At 39.4% G+C, this 25582-nt stretch overlaps 1 protein-coding gene across 4 annotated transcripts in view; it reads right to left on the bottom strand.

The window, feature by feature from the left end:
• The window catches only part of AFG1L (AFG1 like ATPase), a 59031-nt gene extending 47921 nt beyond the window's left edge, over positions 1-11110 (bottom strand). The window contains exons 1-2 of one of the 4 annotated variants that reach the window (XM_015887241.3): positions 10989-11110; positions 4935-5158 (exon numbers count right to left, since the gene is read on the bottom strand). In XM_015887241.3, the coding sequence (XP_015742727.1) occupies positions 4935-5045 (111 nt within the window). In that variant the 5' untranslated portion in view covers positions 5046-5158; positions 10989-11110. Of the gene's footprint in view, positions 1-4934; positions 5159-10777 lie in introns of all 4 variants that reach the window. The other 3 variants (XM_088139132.1, XM_088139122.1, XM_007423348.4) reach the window with 3 other exon arrangements.
• Between the last annotated feature and the right edge of the window lie 14472 nt (positions 11111-25582).

The following is a 25582-nucleotide window of genomic DNA, read 5'->3' as shown; positions in this document are numbered from 1 at the left end:
AGCCCAGAAACAAAGTCAAGGAGCCTGGAGAGGGGTCCAGTTGGGTAGCTTGTACACCAGGACACTGAACTTGTCCCTGAGGCCAAATGTAAAATGTTGGCACTCTTATCCTATCACCATAGGAGTCTTAAATAAGGTGTCACGCCACATCAAAGCCACACCTCCTCTAGGCCTGGGTTCAAACTTCCCCAGAAAGGCATATCTCTAAAAGAGCAGTGTCACTCCCCTTGCCCAGCCAGATTTCTAGAATGTATACCAGATTTGCTTGCTCATCTATAAATTCTCTATATGCATTCTTCTATACTTTATTCTCTCTATATATCTTTCTATCATCTTTATTCCTTACTCTCTTGGATATCCTTCTATTCTATCATACTAACTAACCAAAAGGAGGCAAAAGGGGAAGATATATAAAGGGGCTAAAAAATGCAGACTACTATCTTCAGATGGTACCTGTTAGAGCTGATAAACAAGCTAAATACAACATCTATCCCAATCACATGGCTGGCACTAATAAACAAGAAGAAAATGTATGAGCCTGGAACAAAATGCAGAAACTAACCACTGTGAGAACCAGCAGAGGTGCCATGACCTATAGAGTATAAAAGAAAGAAACATGGTGCTGGACAGCTGGGATTCATCTCCATTTCATCAGGACAAAATGCTCTTAGGACTCTCCCAATTCCCATTTGTCTACCTGGCCAGTAGATAACAGACATCTTTCTCTCTCTCTTCCTCCCCCTCCTTCTTTCTTCCTTTTTGATAGGCATATTATGTGCATGTGTGTGAGTGTATGTTCGTAGAATATGTTCTAATAACATAGTTGAAACCATGTCCTGACTTATTAGTAGATCCTCAATACATGCTTGCTCTGACATTGCATATGAGATCCATTATATTTTGTAAGACATCCAAGGCATAAATGAATGCAATCTTATTACCAAAAAAAGAAAAATAGAATCATTATATATTTTTAGTGTGTATGTATACACGCATACATATTCAGGACTCCAATGTCCATGCACTTCTCTGTCTGAAGCTGCACTTGACGTATGACTTGGGTATATGTATGCATTGTTATACAAACCACTGAACAAATGGATGTTACTTTCAGTTCTCATTTGGCTGATGAGAGAAGCAAGCAAAATAAAATCAATGTTGACCACATATAATTCAATGAACATCTTATCTAGTAGCAAACACATTACTGGACAAGGACTCTAGCTACAACTCCTAAAATGGAAGATCTTGGGATGGTGATACTCCTAGATGGCATTATATAAATAAGTCAGGCAAAGTAAGCCAGGGCTATGGATCTGGGTGAGATAAACATTTTGATTGCATCGAAATTAACATGTATATCTTACCACAGTGGGCTTTCGGCAGAACCTACTTGGAAATGCTAATTATAGTCAATTGGGTAGTTTAAAAAACCATGATACCATTTAACATCTATTAAGGAGACTTCATTGTGAATTATGGAATGGGGGATCCTTTGGGGCGTATCTGGGGAATATGCAGAGAGCTACAGTACAATATAACTTGGATAAAGTGGAATCCATTTCATTAGGGCTGACTGTACTACCAGCAGATAGACATGTACAGATACACCTAATATGAGAGTGAGAAGCACTCCCTGTAAGCACGAAAAAGAGCTCTGGAATTGAAGGTACAAAAGAAACTGGGACACTTACAATAGAAATTGAAATAAGCCTTTGCATCCAATCCCACTCTCAAATATTTCAGTCTTTACACTTTCAATCACTACTTTTTACTAAGCAAAAATAAGGATTACTTTTAAGCATACATGTTACTAGAAAAGAAAAAAATGGTATTAAGCCAGAAGTTGCCAGTCTATGCAATTACACAAATACACATTAAACCATACTTTTGCCAGATAGGAACAGGAGGGTTTTTTCCCCAAATAATTAACCGGGCGGTGGAGGGGGGAGGGAGAGCCTTATGTTTGCTGATAAAAACAGAAGAAATTGTTGAAAAGAAAGGAATGGGCAGGAGGTGCAAATGGCTATAGACTCTGCTGTTGCCACTAGGGAAGGTTTCATTGTCTGGTGAATGTAATAATCTGCAACCCTAAGCGGGGCTTCTGCTTTCTTTCAGTCCAATTACTTCTTGCTTTGTCTTCATTTAGTTTTGTTTCCCCTTTCTCTTTTCTTCCCCTTCTCCAGATTAATTTTTCCTCTTGCCCCATCCCCATCCTAGTGTTCCCCCCCTTTCTTCTTTGCTGTTTCTGCTAGAAATGTGAGAAACTGCTAGTTATGCAAGAATAAGACATTCTCACATATCTGCTAGATAAGTGAGAATGTCTTCTGAGAGCAATTTCTGTGTGTGAGAACAGTTTGTATATGCAGAGTGGGATCATGAATTTTATAACGAAATACCTTATGTTAAAGAAAATTAAGTTTAAAAAGTTATTATTATTTTGGTCTAGTCTTCTCCTTTTATGGGGAAGGGAGAAATGTGATAGGCATGTACACACATTCATCTATGGAACTTTTCAAGAGTTGAGTCAACTAACTATAAACATAGAAGCTAATGTCCCACAGTCAATGAAGAAACTGGAGCTGAAAAGAGGCTGGATATTTCATTCAAGAAGACAACTATCTGAAACATGTTCCAAATCAGCCAGGAATTACTTTGAGGAAAGAAAGATAAAGGTTTTAGAGTGGCCTTAGACTTTAGAGTCCCCAAATGAATAGCATTGAAAATCTGTGGGGAGATCTCAAACACAAAATGTACATAAGACCCAAGAATATTTTTGAATTAGCAAAGTTTGTAAGGAAGAATGGGAAAAATGCCAAAAGCTAGAATAGAAACATTCTTAGCTTTCTAAGAGTTGTTATTTCTGCCAAAGGAGGTGTTACAAAGTTCTGATTGAAAAGCTATCCAAACTTTTTTATGTGCCATATTCACTGTTTTCTTATTCTGAATCTATAAACAGTGCCACATAAATAATACATAGCCATTTAAATTTGCAGAAAGATGTCATGTTTAACTTTGTACCATGGAGAGGGTATATCATACCTGTTCACTTAAGAATTCATTGAAATATACAAGTTGGTCAGGAGTGCCTAAACCTTTGCATACTACTCAAAACGGGTTCATTCTAGTTGTAAATTAAAATGCACAACACAAGACATTAAGGATGCTTGCAGTTCTCCAGACTCTTGGACATGATCCTAAGAGACCACTGAAAAAATGCTATCAAACCATAATTTTTATGGAAGAGAAACAGAAAAATCTCTAAGACTTAAGGGAGCAATTGGTGTAAATATATTACTTATGTAATTAGTAAATTTAAATTTCATCACGTTTAGCTTAAAGCCTACCTCTTCTCTGACATTCTCATCTGCCCCCCTCCCCAGCATGTCAGAGGACACGCTCAAAGGTCAAGGGAAGACTTCAACCAGAAAAGGCTTGTGTGTTCCTGCTGTAAAGGTTTTTGGCTGCTAGAAGGACGCTGACTAAAAGTATCAGCTGAGTCTCTTACCCATGGATAAGGCTGAAGGGCAGATTTGCACACAAAAATAAGTTGAGAAAGGGAAGTTTTTATGGTCTGTTTCCAATACTGATTTGAGAGCAGGGGGAAGGAGATAATAAACCTTCCCTTAAAACAAACATGTTTGCTTGTTAAATAATAAATACAAGTTTGAATATTCCCACTAGATCAAATATACTTAAAACACCCAAAAATGTTAGCAGTATGGTATATCTAAAATAAGTTAATGATATACTTTTTCTAAAGTTTATGTCTTTGAAAGTAATTCCTACAGTATCTGCAGTGGTAATATCTATTTTTAAATCATGTTTTCCTAAACACCAACATATTCTCCATCATACCGTATTCTGATGTGAAGAGCTATGGAACAGCTCAGGGGGAATACATATTTTTTTATATAAGGGCCTAGGGCTCAATCTGCAACTTAATCAAGAACAGCAACAAATATGAATACATCCTTAGCTGGAGGTGATCACTGTTTGGCAATGCTAAATAGACCATTTATCCGACAGGCAGTTCTTCACCATCTTTGCCTGCTGATTTCTACCCAATTCATCTCATCCACTTTGCCTAATATCCTTACTTCTTGTCCCTTCTCATGCTCCTTTCTTTCCCATTATCCTATAGGTTAATTTTTAATACATGACTATTAATTTTGAAGAGGCCTCTGATGTTTTCCTCTGTCTGGTCTGGTACTGGGGGGAAATTTTGCAGGTTTTCACCAGTCTTGAAAAGAAATGTTAAAGGCAACTAGAATAAGTATAGCATAATACACAAATCTGAACTATTTTCTTCAGCTTACAGTATGACTCTGCCACCTTCTGGTAAAGAACTCTTTGTAGGATCAGGATACTACCTTCCACACTACATGCATTAAAGATGGAACAATCCAAAAAATTCTATAGATGAATCTGTGCATTCTTGGGGATAGAACAATGAACAGTGTTACTCTGGTAATAGTAACATATCAGATAAGTATATTTAAATCTGTAGAACACTGGCAGATGAGTTTTATTCTACCAAACACTGGTAAATTGTTATTAGTAACTAGTTCTAAATAAATCAGTCTGTTGAGCTCAGGAAGCTGAATAAAGGTTGTAGATCAATTTGGGATCAGAATATTTCCCATGAAAATATCTCAATCAGTAATTTAAATTTGCTAAATTCAAATGCATTGGGGAGAATAAATTATGAGTAAGTTTCTTATTTATACCTAGAATGCCATCCAGTAGTCATTACTATTTCTGATACTCAGCCCCGTTGAGCTGTTTTGTCTTATCTTCTCAGTCTCAGCCTCTTAGGCATAAACTGGAATTATTAAATAACACAGTTTACAGAGCTGTTGCAATCAAACTCAGAAAAATCATTTCAACTGACACAAAAATTGCTACAGAAATACCTAATGGCAGAACCTTACCTTTGAAAATATGTGTTTTGAACTGATGTTGTACCCTTTAAGACTTTCTTGTAGCTTCTGCAGGCCTTGCATGACTTTCCTTTGCTGTTCATCATTCCTCAGCTGCTCCATTTTGATAAGGAATTCATAATGTTCTAAAGGTCCATTGCAAACCAATAAGGCTTTCAAATTAGCATCTGCTAGACCACCACTGGCAGCTTTCTCTGCTACCTGAACTGTATATGCTGCATAACATGAGAGAAACATTTACTTTACTGATTGTTTTTTTAAAAAAACTGAGCAAGTCAGTCTTATTCTTATATAATAAGTTAGTAGACTGAGATGAGAAACTCTGGTTCAAATCCCCTGGACCACAGAGCTCAGTGATGACTTTGGGCTAGTCATTATTTCTTAGTCCAATTCATTCCTCATACCGGGTAATATGTGAGCCTTCTGTACCATTCAGAAGAGCATGAAATATAAGTAATAAAATTATTATAAATGTTGTTACTACAGTACTCCAAGACTACTTTCTACATGTGACTTGAACATACATGCAGAACATTCATCACCTTCAATAGGTGCAGTATATAATAATATATGTATTTGCATGGCCAGAAATTTCTGCACAGATTTCTGATGTTTTGTCCATAGATAAACACCACAAGCATGCAAAGTGGTTTGCCAACATTCAACATTTACCAAATATGTAATCAGTGCACTACATTCAGCTACCAGTCTCATTTTGACTTCAGATCAGTATGTACAACTTTAAGACACTGCTGTCCTTCACTGGGTCATTGAAATGGAGGACACTTTCTATGACAACACAAGATGGGGAGTAACACACAAATTATCTGTCATTACAGAAGAAGAGTTGTTACTTTTGATAACCTTTCTTTCTACTGCTGAATAGCTCATAAGGTTAGGAGTATCTTCCTCATTTTGAATTAATGTTCTTCCCTATAAATTAAAGAAATCTAAACCTAAACATCTGCTATCTCTCAACATTGCAAGACATATTCTCTCCTCACAATTAAACTAAACCAGCTTATTTAGCCTAGGATATTCTTACTAAACTCAGCCACAAATTGCTCACACCTACTTGATAGTATGTTCTAACACAACAGGATTTACCTTTGAGAAGACATATGTAGGATAACACTGTTGGTTGCCTTACTGTATAATCTAGAGGTAAACATTAAGCCAATATAACTCTAATTTCTTGAATTTATACTTTGTATGCTCCACCTTTAAACAGTGTAGAGTTCAACCAAATATTTATGATTTCACATAACCTACGCTATTTATACAGAGTACTTTCAGACTACCTTTCCAGATATGAACCCTGCAAGGCAGCTTACAGAATAGACAAAAAATATAATCATAAATATCAACATTTTATAAATAAATAAATAAATAAATAAATAAATAAATAAATAAATAATCCTGCTGAAAATACTAAAAGCCAGAAGCCATAGAAGTTCCCTAAAAGTATATCTTAAAAGCAGGCTAAAGAAATAAATGTTTTTAAGGTTTTCCTGTAGCCTTCTGATGATTATTCACTCTGTACATTATTGGGTGAATGCAAAAAATACCCTCTTTCTCATACCCACTAGTCTGATTGTTCTCACTGCTGGCAAGCTAATAAGACCTCTGTTGTTTTTATCAAGCAGCAGAGATAATAATGGATGCCAACTAAGTCTTCTCTCTTGATTGGTACTACATCTCTCTTGCTGGTTACTCCAAGCTCTTAAGGAGAAAGTTCTCATTTAGACAACTCAGGAATTTCCTCAAATGACCATGCCTGGCAGAGTTTATCTTCAAACAGATGTTGGGGTAATTAAATACTATTATGTTTACTTCACATCTCTTCAGTTTCTTTTTGGAAAGCATCATCCACATCTTCTCCATAACTGGGTGATCTATAATAGACATCAAGAATAGTTTGCTATTATTCCTTCTTCAACTTATTTTAACAGAGATGCTCTCAAAAGTACAAAGTCTATTCCTTTGGCTTTCTGGGTAAATGTCATTTTTAACATATATTATGACTCTGCTTCACTTTTATTGTTTTTGTTTTCTTTTATCTTTCTTATTAAGTTGTACTCTTCAATATTTCAATCACAAGAATCTTTCCAAATGCTGGTTATACCTGTTAAGTCCTGTTTGTCTTACTGTTTTAAGACTTCAGTTATTCATTTTCCATTACTAAGCATTGAAATATACATAATAAACTCATGAACTTTATGAGCTAATATCCTTACTGACTTTTAATTAAGAGAATTAATTAGTCAGTTGCCTGTGTTATTCTTTTTCTTTTTAGCTCTCTTCCACAGACAGGAAGAATGGATGAGAACACCACATGACCCCTGAAGTTCTTCAGATTCTTTTCTAGATCTTTAAAAGCCACGATGCAGCTGTTCTTGGCAGTATTTTTTGCCTCAGTAAGAATGACCAGGAGAAGATTATTGTTGGTGGTCATTTTGAGTTTTGGCAGCTGTTCCTTCACATCCATCCTTCTGGGAATAAAACTGCCAAGGCAGGAAACATTGGTTCCTATACTAGAGAAAATTGTCATGTCACATATCAGGTGCATTCCAAGGCCATAAAGAGAATGGCCCAAATATCCATTGAATTGGAAAGGAAGGAGAGAAGAACCCAGAATTTAAACTGAGAAGCACAGATCAACCAATATACTTGTGTGGAGGCTTTGATTTCTGTATAATGCAGTGTGTATCCTCTGTGTGTACGCAAAGTCACTCATCTACAGTAAAAAGATTAATCTTGCAGAACCATGCCTGTGTACCTTTTGATGAATAAATCAATTGCTGAATAAGGAATTAAAAATCTAGGGAGCTGAGGTTAATAGCTATCCCTGTATTTAGTATGACCTTAGCTGCATCATCTCTGCTCTTCCAGGTTCCAGCTTCTTGCCTCCTTTTCAATAGGGTGTCCTGATGCTGCCTGCTTCTCCTGCTAGGGGTTGAAAATAGGTCTTCTTCCACTGATAAAGTATCACTTCATCATTCTTATCCACTGTTTGGTTCTGTTCCTTACAGAGTTGCTTCCTGTGTCAGCTATCTCTGCTATTTCTGGCCCAAGAAATCTTCATCACTCCTTTGTGCTAAAGTGTAGCCATTCTTTGTTCCAGTTCTTTCCTTTGAGCTCTGCTATAGCTTGCATTTCCTACACATGTACACCACGTTTTTTTCAAACGTTTGGCATGACAGAACTGTCCCTACCATGGTAAACAGCTATGTGAGAACAAAGGAGAGGGGAAAGGAATTGGCAGAAAAGGAGAGAATAGCAGAGACAGACGGATGCTGAGTTCATGCTAAGCTATAAACCAGGATTTGAAAATGACTGGATTCATATGGCATTCTAAACCAAACCCAAATAAATTAGATTATGGATAAGTACGACACTAGCTTTGACTCCTGATCTTCTCAGAATGAGAATGCATCCTATAATAATCACCACTGAGGGATTAAATCTGGCTGGCTTGGGAATTCTGGAAGTTGAAGTCCTCACATCTTAAGTTGCCAAGGCTGAGAAACACTATACTAGACCTAGACTAATTCTGCAATTCCCTATATTTTTAAGCAAGAATGCATATTTTGAATCAACTAACACTGATTAGGTACACTTGAAGTATTAAAGATTCTAATGTATGCAAACTTACCTACATTTTATAAATTCTACATAATTTAACAAGCATTCCTTATTTTAACATCTAGAATCTTATGAACAAGCAGATTATGTAGGATGGAATTCAGACTGTCCAAAACTAGGCTGTGGTAGATAGGAAAATGAATCAGTTATCTAAAAGGTTTCCCTATGTGAAAAGTTAAATATAAGGCTGGAGATTTGTAAATATCTATATCAACTATACAGTGGTACCTCGGGTCACGAACGCTTCTGTTCACAACCAATTCGGGTCACGAACAGCTCCGTTCGCAAAATTTTGCCTCCGTTCGCGAACGCCGGATCGGGTGACGAACAGGATCCGCAGCCATTTTCCCTCCCGTGACACGTGGTCGTGGCTTCCTGTAGGGAGGGGGACTCTCCCTCCAAGCAATAACCACCTCCCCACCCGCCTTCCTGTCCTCCACGCCAGAAGTCATGTCGAGCAAGGTTAGCGTTCTCTCTCTTCGTACTATACTTTGTGTCATATTTTTGTGGTTTAAAAAAAAAAAAACATATGGTTCAGAACGGATTAACCGTAATTACATTGAACCTTATGGGGAAATTTGATTCGGGACGCGACCAAAATTGGTTGGCGACCAAATTCGGAGGGGTCAGAATGGATTAACCGTATTTACATTCAACCTTATGGGGAAATTTGATTTGGGTCGCGACCAATTTGGGTCGCGACCAGAGTCGCGGAACAAATTAAGTTTGTGAACCGAGGTACCACTGTATTTTGTTTGTGCAAACTAAAATTAACCAGGAGAAAAGCACATATTATCTAGGTCAGTTGAAGTGCATCAATTGCCCAGTGTGAGAACTCCTAGCAAGAGTAGTGTTAACTACAAGACAAAAACATACATGCAGATACCAATACTGCTGTTTTTCCCTCCACAGATAATCACAATGTGTATTGTAACGGAGTTATGGTACATAGGGACCTATTGCTATGCTTGCAACTCTGATCTTATAACTTCCCAGAAGCTTTCCACACACATCCCCTGCAACAAAAGATGCTTGAATGTATGTATTTATCACCTGTGCATATAATCTGGCAACTGTTAACCTTGACAGTTGACCAGAACAGCAGCAAAATACACCTATATTTTAAGAAAAATAATGTTAGTTGATAAGAGCATTTTCTTGTAAATCATTTTTGTGATAGTAAGGTACAGATTGTAGAAGTGATCGGTCTGATATTTTTCAGTATTTCTGTATTAGAAGAATAACAGAAAATTACTATGTATTTCTGTGGCTTCATTTGGAAAAAGATTTCCTGGTGAGTCCTGAGTGGAGAAGGTTATCTTTTTTCCGTCAACTCTGGGCCATATAGAATGAACAATCTTTTGAACTGATACTCAGCCCTTATTGGAGATAAACCAGCAGTTCCTGATGTTAAACCAATATTCCCTTTTGCCATTAGGACAATAATTCCACAACTATAACGGTAATGACGATTTAAAAAATCATGCAGAGATCTGTGTGTTCTGACATCAATATTTCGGTCCATAACCAGGTGGTTTTGTTTTGTTTTTTAATTTACTTGTTCACACAACACACTAAAACATAATACAGTTTGTCTGACCCTCCTGGTTTATGTGCTAAACTTTGATTCACTGATGTTAACATAACTAGCTTTGTATGGGTGGCATCCAGCAGGGCTTTGAAAGATTGACCTGAAGCAGGGTTTTCTCTTTGCTGGATGCAAAAGAAGGACTTAGGAGGAGGTGTATGTAAAGAGAGCCTTCTTCTTTTAAATCAGCCCTTCATATAGTCCAGGCACACTGCAAGTGAGAAATAAACTTGAAGAACAACCCTAACGTGGCACGAATCCCTTAGGCGGTATGCTTTAAAATGGAGAGGGCGAGCAGAACGGCCGGTCTTTATTCTGAACTTCTCGGCATTCGTGGGCATTCCAGAGTCCCTAAAACAAGCTGGACGTTCCATTTCGGAACACGCGCAGCCCTTCCCGAAAGGCCCACGTCGTGCGATTCAAGTGCAGGAAGGACAGGCGAGCCGGTTTAGCTCGTCCCCCGCAGGGCTGGCGATCTTGACCGTCACGACCAGGGGCTGACACAGGGGAGCCGCTTGACAGCTGGCCTTCCGGCTGAGCCCTAAGCCTCCCTACAGAATGCGGGCCAACTTCGTACGTCCTAGACCCGAATGCCACTAACCTTTCCGCGGGGCCCAGCAAGTTAGGAGGAGAGCGGCGTGTCGAGTGGCAGCTTTTATCAGGCGGCGCCCAGTAACCAAGGGCGACACGGAAGCCGCCATCTTGACGCTGCTTTCCCCCCCTTCTGTACTGAAGATAACTTTACCGGCCGCAAACGCAGCCGCTCCGCCAAAGACTCCTTTCTTAGCCAAGCTGATTCCATTCACCTTCACCTTAAATCAGGGGCTCGTCCTTTACACGGACTACGAACTCCAGAATTCAGCACGTGACTCCTCTCAGACTGCAGAGAGCCGGATGCAAAAGGCATGCTGGGAAGTGTTGTATTTCTGCTATATTAAGCCGGACCGGGTCGCTTCTGCGAGTTTGTCTGGCTGTACATTGGTTTGGCAGGAACAAGGACAGCATTGTTTTAGTGCGTCATGCTTATGATTGACATATCCATCTCAGTCCGTAAGAGATCATGACGATTGATGGCGTGCAGTTCTAAACACGCATATAACGGCATGTATTCCATATTACGTGCGGAGGCACTAAGGTACTAACAGGCAATTCCAGTAGTTTCTATGCGATTTACTCTCAAGTAAGTGCAGAACAGCTGCAGCTTTGACTGGATCAAGTATTTCCGACCATTGTTAATCGCACAGTTCCTACCCTATGATAAAGATGAGAATTTCTCTTGCGGGTTTTCAGTATGTAAACATCCCGTTCATGGTTCTTCAGAGTCTTAAGTCTTGTCAGTAAGGGTTGTACACCACTGATTGCGTTTAACATTTCATTATGAGTGCAGGACCAATCTATGACTGTAGGTGACATCATACTGAACTACTGTGTTGTGTGAACCCAGCTAGTGTGGTATATGATTCAGTGTATGTCATGCAAAACAGGCCCTATATGTGAAATGCGCCATATGGTGAGTCTGTATTTTAAGGCCCTTAAAACCTGGTTTTGTCAACTGGCCTGAGGATCCCATGATAGAGTGGAGCCTGCTAGACGGTTACATGATGGTTTGGAATGTGCTCTCTCTATGGTTTTTTTTTCACCATTTTGGTTTTTTATCTTTTTAAGTTATTTTGGTTGTATTTTAATTGGTTTTTTATGTATTTGGATTGTTTTATTGTGTATGCTGCCTAAAGTCACTATGTGAGATGGGCGGCCATATGTGACAAATAAATAAATAAACCAATAAATAAACCTTACTAATGTAAAGATCATCCTATGATGGCACTGTATGTGTGTATTTGGCTATGTTTTTAATTTGTTTTTATTTTGTTTTAATTGTTAGCCGTCCAGAGTCGTATATATGAGATGGGCATCCATATAAATTTAATAAATACAATAAAAAGATATAAACAGTGCACAGGATTCACAGCATACCTTTATAATATTGCGGTGCCTGGAGGCTGTGAGGGTCTGGATGGGGAACAACAGGTTCCAGCTGAACCCTGGTAAGACGGAGTGGCTGTGGGTTAATGGCTCCTCTGTATCTGGGACGTTGTCATCGTTGGTGCTGGATGGGGTAGCACTGCCCCAGACAGACCCAGTGTGTAATTTGGGGGTCCTCCTGGACTCACGGCTCCTGCTCGAAGAGCAGGTGGCAGCCGTGGCCAGGAGGGCTTTTGCACAGCTCCAGGTTGTGCACCAGTTACGCCCTTTCCTGGATTGGGATGCCCTTCGAACGGTCACTCATGCCCTTGTTATCTCCCAGATAGACTACTGCAATGCGCTCTACAGGGGGCTACCCTTGAAGAGTATCTGGAAGCTTCAGCTAGTCCAGAATGCAGCTGCGTGAGCTATTTTTGGGGTCCGAAGAAGGACCCATATAACACCATTGCTCCGTGAGCTGCATTGGGTACCGGTTTGTTTCCGGGTCCAATTCAGGGTGTTGGTTATTACCTTTAAAGCCCTACATGGCATGGGTCCAGGCTACCTGAGGGATCGCCTCTCCCCCATGATTTCAACCCGTCCCACCCGATCACACAGAGAGGGCATGCTCTGGACCCCCGCGGCAAAAGAACTCTGACTAGTGGGGTCCAGAAGGCGGGCCTTCTCTGCTGTATCCCCTGCCCTTTGGAACATCTTGCCCCCAGAGGTGAGACAGGCCCCCTCACTCCCGGTCTTTTGGAGGGACTTGAAGACCTGGCTCTGCCATCTGGCCTGGGGTGGGGAGGGAGGTCATCAGATATGGGGTTGGCTAGCCCCTAGAGGCCTGGTGTTGCTACCATCAGCCTCCTGGATTTTTCCTCTTCCTTTATTCTGTGTAAATGTTTTTTCTTATAAATTTTAACTATATATTTATTTATTGTTTTAATCTGTTGTAAGCCGCCCAGAGTCCCCCATTGGGGGGAGATGGGCGGGGATAAGTTTGATAAATAAATAAATAAATAAATAAAAAACCTAATCGGTTAAGCTAGCACTGTAGTATGTTAGTTGTTTATTGAATATAAATGATCTAACAATTAAAAATAAATAATCACAGAGAAATTAGAAAAGACAACCGGGGGAGGGGTGTAACCAAAGACATACACAGCAGCAGATAAAAATCTATTAATCAAAAACAGCATCAATCCTTCCAGCATCAAAAGTGCCAAGAATTCCAAATGCCTAAAACTGACTGCTATTAAAAGCCACCCTAAACAAAAATGCCAGGCACTGGAAAATAAGGAATGATGTGGCTGAAAAGGGCAGCCATAAGTAGGACATTTCAAACAGGCAGTTCCCAAACTTAGAAGAGCCCATTTATCATATTGCCATTAGTAGAAAAATATGGTGTTGAATTTCTGATACTGAAGGAGGAAGAAAAAAAGTTATTCTTGATGTTTCAAACCATTTGTGGGCTTATTAGGAATTAGTTTCTTGAAGCAAGATACTCCAGAGAAAGGCAAAACAAATCATCCCAAAGTTTCATGTAGATGCTTAAAAATATAAGGGACAAGATTGTAGGCAACTTCAGTGCTTTCACAAGATTTACAACATCTAGAATCCAATGGAGAGGGACCATCCTGTCTCTAGAAGATCATGCATAATTGCGTAAGCTTCATCAAGTCAGCTTTAGTCAGTTTTTTCTAAACTAAAAGGGACCCAATGTTATAACTTTTCCACAAATGGGAGTTGTTGCAGCCCCTTGATCATTTAGATTGCCCTCCTCTGCAGTTTTTCCAACTACATATTATCTACTTTGAATGACAGTGATTAAGACTATATAGTATTCAGCATATAGCTACACTTACAAAATTGCATAACGCTGTAATATTGTTTTTATTCCTTTCCCCAATATCAAACTGGCTTTTTCACAGCAGTTGCACACTGAATTCAATGAGCTAACTATCACCATAACTTCATGATCCTATTCCCATATCAGTTTTAGAGAGGAATTTCTCCCAGCCCTCTCTAAAGATGCATGCAAAGATTTTGGGTGTTGTGGCTTTGGAAAAGACAATGGATAAAATGATAAGACAAAACAGTGTGCCTTTCACCTTGTGAGCAAAGGAAAAAACACATAGTTTGCTGAAATAGAAAAAAAAGTTGTATAGCTGGCAGAACAACCGAGATAACACTCACCTAAAATAAAGAACTTAATAAAATAAAGAACCATCGTTGGACCCTACTGTTCTGGATAATTTTTGTCCAGTCTCCCACCTCCCTTTATGGGAAAGGTGGTTGAGAAGGTGGTGGCACTGCAGCTCCAGAGGATTCTGGATGATATGGATTATCTGGACCCCTTTCAGTCAGGTTTCAGGCCCGGATATGGAACAGAAACAGCACTGGTCGCACTTATGGATTATCTCTGGCAGGAGCGGGATGGAGGTGGTGCATCCATCCTGGCTCTCCTTGACCTCTCAGCAGCTTTCGATACCATCGACCATGGTATCCTTCTGGACCGATTCAGGGAGTTGGGGGTGGGTGGCATAGTCTTGTGTTGGTTCACCTCCTTCCTCCAGGGCCGGTCCCAGTTGGTGTTGATAGGGGAGGAGAGATCGGACCCATGGCCCCTCCTTCATGGGGTGCCACAGGGTTCGGTACTCTCTCCTCTCCTTTTTAACATCTACATGGAACCGCTGGGTGAGATCATCCATCTGCACAGGATGAGGTATCACCAATATGCCGATGATACTCAATTATACATCTCCATCCCGGGGGAAGTAAGTGATGCTGTGGCTGCCCTTTCCAGGTGCCTGGAGGTTATGGGGGTCTGGATGGGGAACATCAGGCTTCAGCTGAACCCTGGCAAGACGGAGTGGCTGTGGGTTAATGGCCCCTCGGTCCCTAGGAATTTGCCTTCTTTGGTTCTGGATGGGGTTGCACTGCCCCAGACAGACCTGGTACGTAACTTGGGGGTCCTCTTGGACTCACAACTCCTGCTCGAAGAGCAGATGGCAGTTGTGGCCAGGAGGGCCTTTGCACAACTTTGTGTTGTCCGCCAGTTACGCCCTTTCCTGGACCAAGAGCCCCTTCAAACAGTCACTCATGCCGTGGTCATCTCCCATATAGACTATTGTAATGCGCTCTACATGGGGCTACCCTTGAAGAGTATCCAGAAGCTTCAACTGGTCCAGAATGCGGCCACGCAGGCGATTTTAGGTGCATCAAGATCAGCACTTATAACACCTTTGCTCCGTGAGCTGCATTGGGTGCCAGTTTGCTTCCAGGTCCAATTCAAGGTGTTGGTTATCACCTTTAAAGCCCTACATGGCATGGGTCCAGGGTACCTGAAGGACCATCTCATCCCCGTTACATCAACCCGTCCCACCCGGTCATGCAGAGAGGGCTTACTACGGACCCCGTCTGCAAGAGAATTTCATCTGACAGGGTCCAGGAGGCGAGCCTTCTCTGCAGGAGCCCCTGCCCTTTGGAACACTCTTTCCCCAGAAGTGAGGTTGGCCCCCTCCCTTTTAGACTTCAGAAAAAAACTGAAGACCTGGTTTTGTCATCACACATGGGGTGGGGATAGGAATAGTCAGTTTTGGGGTTGGCTGGTTCCCTAGTCTTCCCTTTGACCGATATTATCTGGTCACAGGCTGAAATAATATCACCATCTCTTGGATTTTATTGTATTTAATAATTGTATTTTATATTTGTATTATTTATGTTTTTACTGATTTTAAATTGTTTTGTTGTGAACCACCCAGAGTCCCTCCTTGTGGGGGAGTTGAGCGGTGATATAAATTTGACATAAAAATAAATAAATAAATAAATAAATGTTGTGCAGTAAATAGTTCTTTCCCTGCCTTATACCACTCACTTTAATTGTGCACTGATACTTCATTAAATTATATTAAATTCACATTCACATCCAAGTCTAACATTTTAGAATGAATATAGATACATAATTAGAGACCAGAGCAATATAACATTCATTTATTGGGTTTAACTATAATTTGAAATGGAATTTGATTCATACCTTGCAGGTTTTTAGAGCTGATTCATGGCTTACATTTCAGCATATAGGTTATAGTCTTCCATTTGAACCAGTTCATGAGTTGAAAAATATAGGTGCAACTAAACCTAGCAAAGAATGAACAAGTGTGTATAGAGATGCTCAGCTACAACAATCCTGTCTACATTGATCAGCCTATAATACTGGCTTCCAGCTTCTGTTCTTTTGTTCAGGTTGCAATGAATACTATAGCCAAACTCTGTGTTCATTCTCTCAGTTACAAAAGAAACTACTTTCCTTCATATGGCTGTATTCCTGATTGCCAGATGCTATGTATAAAAAGCTAGTTTTGTTAAAATCTGTGTGGTATCTGAATAGGTTCAACTCATAAACTGGGTCCTTATTTTAGTGGTGTCTTCACTGACTGAAAGTGACAAATTGGACAACAGCTACAGAGGATCTTGGAGGAAATGGATTATCTGAACCAATTTCAGTCTGGCTTCAGGCCAGGATACAATACAGAAACAGCGTTGGTTGCACTTGCTAATGACCTTTGGCAGAGCCGGGATGGGGGTGGTGCATCCAGCCTAGTGCTCCTTGATCTCTCAGCGGCTTTCGATACTATTGACCACAGTATCCTTCTCAGACCAGTTGTGGGGATTAGGAGGGGGAGGTACTGTGCTCCAGTGGTTCACCTTCTTCCTCGGCAGTCGGTTCCGGTTGACAGAGGGTGGCAGTGTTGACGGGAGAATGTGCCTGCAGTCCCTGATGCGTGTGGTGCCTCAGGGCTCAACACTTTCCCCTCTCCTGTTCAACATCTACATGAAACCACTGGGTGAGGTCATCTGCCAGTTCATACAGCTCTACATCTCAACCCCGAGCAGCACAGGAGACTGTGTCAATGTCTTGACCCAGTGTCTGGAGGCTGTTTGGGCCTAAATGGAGTGGGACAGACTTTGGCTCAATTCTAACAAGACTGAGTGGCTATGGCTGTTTGGACCCCTTAGGTTTGGGTTGTCACCATTCTTGGTCTTAGATGGGGCTGCATCTCCCTAGGCAAGATTGGTGCACAACTTGGGGGTCCTTTTGGACTTGCAGCTACTGCTTGAAGAGCAGGTGGCAGCTGCGGCCAGGAGGGCCTTTGCACAGGTACATCTTTCCTCAATTGAGAAGCCCTTCAGACAGTCACTCATGCCCTGGTCACCTTACACTTGGATTATTGCAATGCGCTGTACATGGGGCTGCCCTTGAAGATCACCCAGAAGATACAGCTGGTTCAAAATGCAGTGGCACAAGCAGTAACAGGCGCCTCTCAATGTGCCTATGTGTCACAACTGCTACGCAAGCTGCATTGGCTGCCAGTTGGCTTCCAAGTGCAATTCAAGTTGCTGATTATTATCTATAAAGCCCTGTATGGCATAGGGCCTGGATACCTGAGAGACCACTTATCTCCAATTGTTTCTGCCTACCCAGTGTGTTACAGGATAGTGGGTATGCTCCAGGTCCCCTCCATTAAATACTGCCATCTTGTGGGACCTAGGAAGTGTGCCTTCTCTGTTGCAGCCCCCACCTTTTGGAACAGCATCCCCTCCAGACATAAGAATGGTGCCCTCTCTTGGGATTCCAGAAAACCTTGAAAACCTGGTTCTGGTCCCAGACCTGGGTTGATGTTTGTCATTGTTTAATGGTCCCTGTTTTGTTTTGTGGGTTTTGTTAGCAGACTATTTTAGTCTGGGCTGCCTGTTGATTTAACATTTCTCAATGTTTTTATGTTTTTTTTAGTTTTGTACACCACCCAGAGTCTACTGGAGTTGGGTGGCTGATAAATTTTAATAAATAAATAAAATAAATGTAGGGAAATGGCAAACAAGCAACAAAAGCTGAGTTCAACATCCCTCATTATTTTCTAGACCCTGCAATGAGGAAACGTATGGCTGCTGCCTCAAATGGTAAAGAAAGATTACTGTTGCATTGAAATAATGAACAACACCCTCTCTTCTTCTCCAAATAAAATGGACTGCTCTGCTGTGCTCTTATCTAAATTTTTGGGAACCTAGAAAGAAATTAGTTTAAATGTTTTAAGAAACATACTGTTAATGGAGAAGAGAAACATTGAGAGAGAAATAAATGGCTGTGATGGAAGTTGGCCAATGCCAGAGGGGAAGAGGTGTGACCACACTTTCCACCACTCCCAAAGCACACCATCAGTCCTAGTACAGGCCACCTAACTTTGCCCCAAGGAAACAGATAATGAAGTATGGCAGATCTTACACACGTTGAGGTTATCTCATTCTTGGGCTGGAGAAGAACGCTGTGGGGCCATGGGGGAAAATGTTGTCAGGGCATGATTGTGCCATGGTACCATGCAAGTGGGGACAGGACTGTTGGTTTACTCTGTCATCAGAACTGAAATAGTTGACTATATTCTGCAAAGCATGACTTAGTGTGAAATGTGAACTCAGTCTAACAGATTTATTGCAGCACATGCTTGTAGGGTAATCATTCAAGTACTGCACTTGGATGACTAAAGTTAAAATTCCCACAAAACCACAGAGGTCACTGGATGACTTTGGGCCAGTCACTCTCTCTCTCTTCAAAACTATCTCATAGGATTATTGTGGGGTTAAAATAAGAGTAGATCTCCATATATGACGCCTTGACCTCTCAAAGGAAAAAGCAAAACATAAATATAATGATGTAATACTGAGTAAACAAAATGGATGCTATTATAGAAGTGTCAGTTTTCAAGATGCTATTAAACTCTTATTTATCTCTGCTCCCTGGGAAAAGAAAACTTGCTCTGCTGAATATTACTGATTGATTATGTGCCATCAAAGTGGTGTTGACTCTTAGCAGCCATATAGGTTTTCTCCATGATGATCTGTCCTTAATCTGGTCCTTCAGGTCTTCCAACAGTGCAGCCATCACCATTGTAAATGAATCCACTGGTGCTCACTTCAGCAGCACATATACTAAAATTGGAATCATACAGAGAAATAACTAAGTCCATCTACTTCGCGGCTAATCTTCTCTTTTTTTCCATTTTTCCCAGTTCTTGAGCCTTCTCTAGAGAACTAGATCTTTGCATAATGTGTCTGAAATAGGATATTTTGAGCCTGGTCATTTGTGCCTCAAGTGAGAATTGAATCAAATAGGTTGATTTGTTTGATAATCCATTTATTTGTTTTCTCAGCTGTCCATGGTATTCTCACGAGTCTTCTCCAACACCAACATTCAAAAGCAAACAATATTCTTCCTATCTGGCTTCTTCAAAGTCCAACTTACACTTCCATATAGTATGGAAGTACCATTGCTTGTACTATTCTGATCTTTTTAGGTATAGACACATCATGACACCTGAACAGTGTTTCCAAGGCCTTAATGGCTACTCTACCATGTGCTACCCTGCAGCATATTTTTTGACTGCTTGTTCCTTTACTGTAGTCCTAAAAGGCAGGAGCTATCTAGCACAGCCTTGTTTCACTTCTTTGCCAGCCTGGAACCAATCTGTATCACCATGTTCTGTCTGTACTGTGGCTTCCTGACCTGTATATAGGTTTCACATGAAGACAATGAGATGTTCTGGGACTCCCATTTTTCTAAGCACATTCCACAGCTTCATGTGATCAACACAACTGAGGGCCTTTCTGTAATCAATGAAGCACTTACTGACTTTTTTACTTTCTCAATTATCCAGCATGCATCAGCAATAATGTTTCATATTCCTCAGCTTTTTCTAAAGCCAGCCTGAACATTTGGCGTATCTTTTTCCTTGTAGGGCTCTAATATGTGTTGGATGATCCTAAACATTATAATGCTAGCATGCGAAATTAAGGATATTGTACAATAGTTTGCACATTCTGTTAAGTCTCTTTTTTTCATATTGGAATGTAGATTGACCTCTTCCAATCTGTTGGCCACTGTGTCATTCTCCAAATCTGCTGGCATAGTTAGTTAGAACTTTTACTGATTCTTCTGTTGCTTGCCATATTTCTCTTGGTATTCCATCAGTTCCTGTAACCTTCTGACTTAGTAAGGACTAGAGTGCGGATCTAACTTTTCTAGTACCAAAGATTCTTGTAAATAGGAAATATCTTCTAAGGTATATTGGATGTTGACGTCTCTATTATACAGTATTTCAGTATACTCCATCTTTCTTTGATCTTCTTTAAATCAGTTACTGCCTTTCCATTGGCATCATTTAGAAGTTTGGACTCTCCTTCTGAGTTTGGAACCTCCTTCTGAGTTCAGAGATCTTTTGGAAGACTTCCCTTGTTTTTACATGTCTGTTTCCATCTTCAGAATCTTTACAGATGTTGTTGTAATACTGCTTCTTAAGTCTTCTAACAGCTCTCTGAATCTCCTTAAGTTTCGTCCTGAGATCTTTATCTTTCTTGGCGGCTGCTGCTGCTGCTGCTGCTCCTCTTCTTCTTCTTCTTCTTCTTCTTCTTCTTCTTCTTCTTCTTCTTCTTCTTCTTCTTCTTCTTCTTCTCCTCCTCCTCCTCCTCCTCCTCCTCCTCCTCCTCCTCCTCCTCCAGTTTTTCTGACATCCAGTTTGCTTTCTTCCTTTTCTTCATATTTGGCAGTCTCTTCTCATATTCATCCTTAACTACTACTATAACTTCATTCCTCAGTTTCTCTGGTTTTCTGTCAATGAGATTCAGGACTTCAAAGTGATTTCTGATGTTTTCCTTGAAATTGGAGGGTCCATGCTCAAAATCATATTGTGGAAACTGGTTGGCTTTCTTCTTTTTCTTTAGCTTAACTAGGAACTTACATGTGAACAGTTTGTGATCTGTTCCACAGTCAGCAGCTGGTCATGTCTTTGATGCTATAACTAAGCTCCTCCGCTTGTTTTTGGCAATAATGTAATCAATTCAATTTCGATGTGCTCCTCTGGTGATATCCATGTATACAGGTGTCATTTTTGCTGTTTGAAGACAATGTTAGTTATGAATAAATCACTGGAGTGCCAGAAGGTCATTCTCCTGCTTCATTTTGGTTTGCTAAGCCATACAATCCAACTACATTTTCCTCCTTAATATTTCTAACTTTGGCATTCTAGTCTCCAATCACAAGCAATACATCTTGTTTGCATGTTCAGTCAATACTGTACATTATGTAGCATCTCCGTTCATTGCTAGTTAATAATGACCCTCATACAATACATACATTTTAATTAGTGAACAGTGATTATATTCTGTGGGCATGATTTTGAAATTAAGAACTTTAATATCTCATTGATTTCAGTAAAAATTAAATGCAAGCTTAAATCTTCCAATAAAATCAAGAAAACTTAAGCATGCTTAATTTTGTGAACTCTAATTCCCATCCTTTTTATTACACTATTTATCTAGAAATGGAAAAAGTGTATAACTGAAGCACATTAATACAATCTAAATAAAATTTAGAACAGCAGGATTCAGTCTTATATGACTGCAAAACATAAAATGTTATTTCTTGTATAAATGTACACACGTGTACTTCAATGAGAATTAAAGGTAAATATCTATAACGTACTGTTACTAATGGTATCAAATAACATTTTTATAAGCTTTAAAAATCACTTTCTCTTCTCTGTTCTTTTTTGAGCTTTAATGAGTTAACTCACTCTCAGATGTTAAATTCATCAACACCTGGACTCATTTAACAATGAACTCCAGTGTACAAATGACTATGAATTGCACAGACATCTCAAAAAGACATTGCGTATTTGCTAAAAGCAATATTTTTAGAAACTCGAACAAGGAAATAAACAACTTCGGCAAAAAGTGATTTAAATAACAAATAACTTCTCTCTATAAACAGCTTAGCTCCTTGAGAACAATGAATAAACAAGGAGACAAGAGTCTTTTTTCCCTCTTTGCATTATTAACTCTCATCACGATATGAATCGGTGAAATGTCAGGAATAATTGGAGAAAATCACAGCGTAATCTTCGGCAAAAACATCTGATTTATTTAAATTGTCACTACTCATTCTTAATAAATCCTTTCTTTAACCTTTTGATCTGCAATCCAGCAGGCTAAAAACTGAATGTTTGTGTGTGATGCACATCTCCTGCTCCTCACGTGGTATAAACAGAACTGCATATTCTTGCATGCTGAATGAAGTGCAGAGCCTGTATCATGAACCTCTTTGCTCAGGGACTGATGTGACCCCTCTGCCATAGCTCCAATCACAGTGCTGGGGAATTCATGAGAGACATGATACAGGCTAAATATAGAAATGAAAGTAAAGAACAGGTTGAGAATAGGTATGCCATCTTATCTACATTTACTTTATCTTCTCTACAATACATCTTTTCAGCTGCAAGCATCAGAGTTTTAATTGTGCATCTGTGAGAATGATACGCATGCATGATCCAGCTGTACCAAGCTTCTCCCCACCAAAGGAAATATTGTCAAGGGCACACAATTGTATTTCAAGTGAGGTTCACGTTCTTTCTTGATGGCCTGGTGGCTATGATGTTCTAGTGTCCAGTCAACCACAGGGAGATAGATAGATAGATAGATAGATAGATAGATAGATAGATAGATAGATAGATAATTTACATTCTATTATATATTCTATTGTATATTGTACTTCTGCATATGGAAATTAAATACTATGTAAATCTGTCAAGTTTCATTCTTATTTCCAAATACTGTATGCTATAGCTTATTAATTGATGATGTCAGAGAAGTAGCATGTTGCATTGGAGAGACTTGTGGGATTTAGAAGACTAAGAATGCTATTATAGAATGTTATTGTAGACTATAGTTCACCTGATAAGATACATGAAATATTCGCCTGGCATATATCTTCATCCATTGTTATGACTATGGAGGGCAAATAGCAAACACTGAAGTTAAAGGGATACAAAATTGGCTGAGACACTAATAATTATCTATAGATATGGCCTTTCGTAAGACAGATGTTGAATACAACAGATATTCTTCCCTCCTGATCTGATAAAGGGCCCATCAGGTGCCATTAAAAACCCCATTGTGTAAGGAACCTGCAAATTTAGCTACTTACACTGGTGCTTAAAAGGGTGCGAACCCTTTTGAATGTTCAATATTTCTGCATAAATATGACCTAAAATGCAATTTCTTCTCCACACAAGTCCTAAAACTTAATAAAGAGAACCCAATTAAATTAGTTAAAGACATTATACATTCATTTATTTACTGAGGAAAAAACAGGGCCTTTTTGGTTGTGGCATGCAAATTATGGAATCCCTGCCACAAGGAAATTTGCTTCCTCTTCTGGTTTTTATTGGACGCTAAATTGGTTAAGAAGACTTTAAATGGATTGGTTTTATACTGTAAATCAATTATGTGGTATCTGTATGGATTTTTCTAGTATTTGTTTTACTGCTGGTGGCTTTTTAACATTATAAGCAGCTGTATTTTTATAAAAGCGTTCTTTCAAATTAAAAGTTCTCAAATGAGATATGCTGTATTCTAATTGCACTGTCTATTAAATGGCAAAATTCCAGATATATTTTGTTGTTGTTTCCTCCACTCCCAATATACAGTATGTATATATGAATAAGGATATGCACCCATCATAGTTTTCTTTTTTTGGGAGAAGCAGGATTATGCAAAGCACAGTTATATACTGCTTTTGTGTATAGCTGTGTTTTCTTGTGTTTTGGTTGGCAGTAAACTCAAGTGTATCTGAACCACAGATTTCAATACTACAAGTCTCATGAAAGTGTCTTTTTGTTTTTTCATGAAAGTATTGAAGAACATCTTTATTGTGGTCAATGACCAATACATAATAAAACTCAGTAAGCCAAATCACAAATCCTAAATACTAGAGAGAATTTTTAACAAAATTTAGTTACACTTAAAATAATAGAATCACATGTAAATAGAAGCAGTCAGAATGACTGGGGAATTTATTTAGGTATGGGGTTATTAATTCTGAATGTGTGCCAACATAAAATGGGCAATGTAATAAGACCTACTTTATAGTTTCAATAGCCCTTTTGCTGCATGGCAAAACCTTAGCCCAAATGGGATGGCCTTGTATCTCCTTTCTAAGCAACCATCCAGATATCGCAGTGCCCTTCTTAAGCCAATCAGAATTTAAGAAAGTGAAAATGCATCATCCACATATAGTAAAACTACTGTTTTTCTGCTAATTTCAGGGAAGTGATAGGAGCAGTCATTCATCATAGCAACTAGTGCATTGATACAATAATTAAACAACCACAGGGCAAAGATATAACCCTGCTGAACTCCTCTATTAACAGGGATTTCATTGGTGTAGTATCTTGGGAGCTACATCTAACTTTTATGGTAGGTTGATCATAATGTTTGTAGATAAGCAGTAGCAGTCTTCTTTCTATAGAGGAGTTTTGTAGTTTGCACCATAGATTGGGCCTGGAAATTAGATCAAAAGCTACATAGAGCAAAGTCTATGGTTTCAAAGTATACTTTTCTACCAGATGTTGTAAAACTAGAGCATGATTAAAGAGGCAGCGGCCACTTCTAAATCCAATTTGTTCCACAGTCAATATATTCTCTGAATTCATTTCATCCAGGATTTAACAGAGAGATGCTTAGCATATATCTTGCTAATGATGCTGAGGAGGCTGATAGGCTGGTAATTAGCTAAAAGATTCCGATTGCCTTTTTTTAATACGGGGACCATCAAAGCAAGGCCCCATTTAGGAATCATTGCTTGTATTGAGTTAATTTTTTATGTTGTCTCTTCGTGGTGAGTATATCTTGAGTCGTGTAAAAAAGGATCATTTCTATGTCTGTTAAAGCAAATAATCAACTCTTTTTTGGCCTTCCAGGATTCTTGATCAAATGATGACTGCTGAATAGGGAAGCAGCTGCTTTTTTATATAAGCTTACTTTTATGTGTTATTAGTGAGAGCTAATGGTAGAAGCTGAATCAGTCAGTTGTAAGCAATGAGAATATCAGCTTTGTTCTAACATTCTAAAATGGTGGTTCTAAGCTGTAGTACTTCCTCCACAGTGACTATATGGGATACTTTCTTTTTGCTGAGAAGACTATTTAACATGGGTCAGGCCTAACTCTGATTCATTACTAGGAATCTTACTAGGCTCGAAGTGAATCGTTTCAAAAGTTGCCATTTTAAGATATTGTGAAAGTGGCCGCTCTCTGAATTTTATATTAAAATCACTGATTCAGCCCTTTTTTCTGAACTCTGATGAAGGACTTTTAACTAAATTTCCTTCCTCAAAATCTGAAGTGTGCTGTATGGGCATGATGAAGTTAACATTCTTTGAAGAGACTTGTCATAGCTGAATTGCTTTCTCTGGAAGTTAATTGTCTTGATGGCAACTTCTCAGAACCATTTTAACAGCAGTCAGCATATGTTCACACCTCTGTTGCTTGCTGTAAAACTTTTTAAAAGCAGATGGAAAAAGAGCACAGCGGGTGCATAAACCAAATTGGCTAGGTTCA

Source organism: Python bivittatus, unplaced genomic scaffold (assembly GCF_059951505.1).
Source record: "Python bivittatus isolate LINGU-HERP-01145 unplaced genomic scaffold, Pbiv_v1 ctg000020_np1212, whole genome shotgun sequence".
In the NCBI taxonomy this organism is placed as follows: domain Eukaryota; kingdom Metazoa; phylum Chordata; class Lepidosauria; order Squamata; family Pythonidae; genus Python; species Python bivittatus.
The sequence above is the reverse complement of the archived record's forward strand: the minus strand, read 5'-3'. Positions and strand labels throughout refer to the sequence as shown.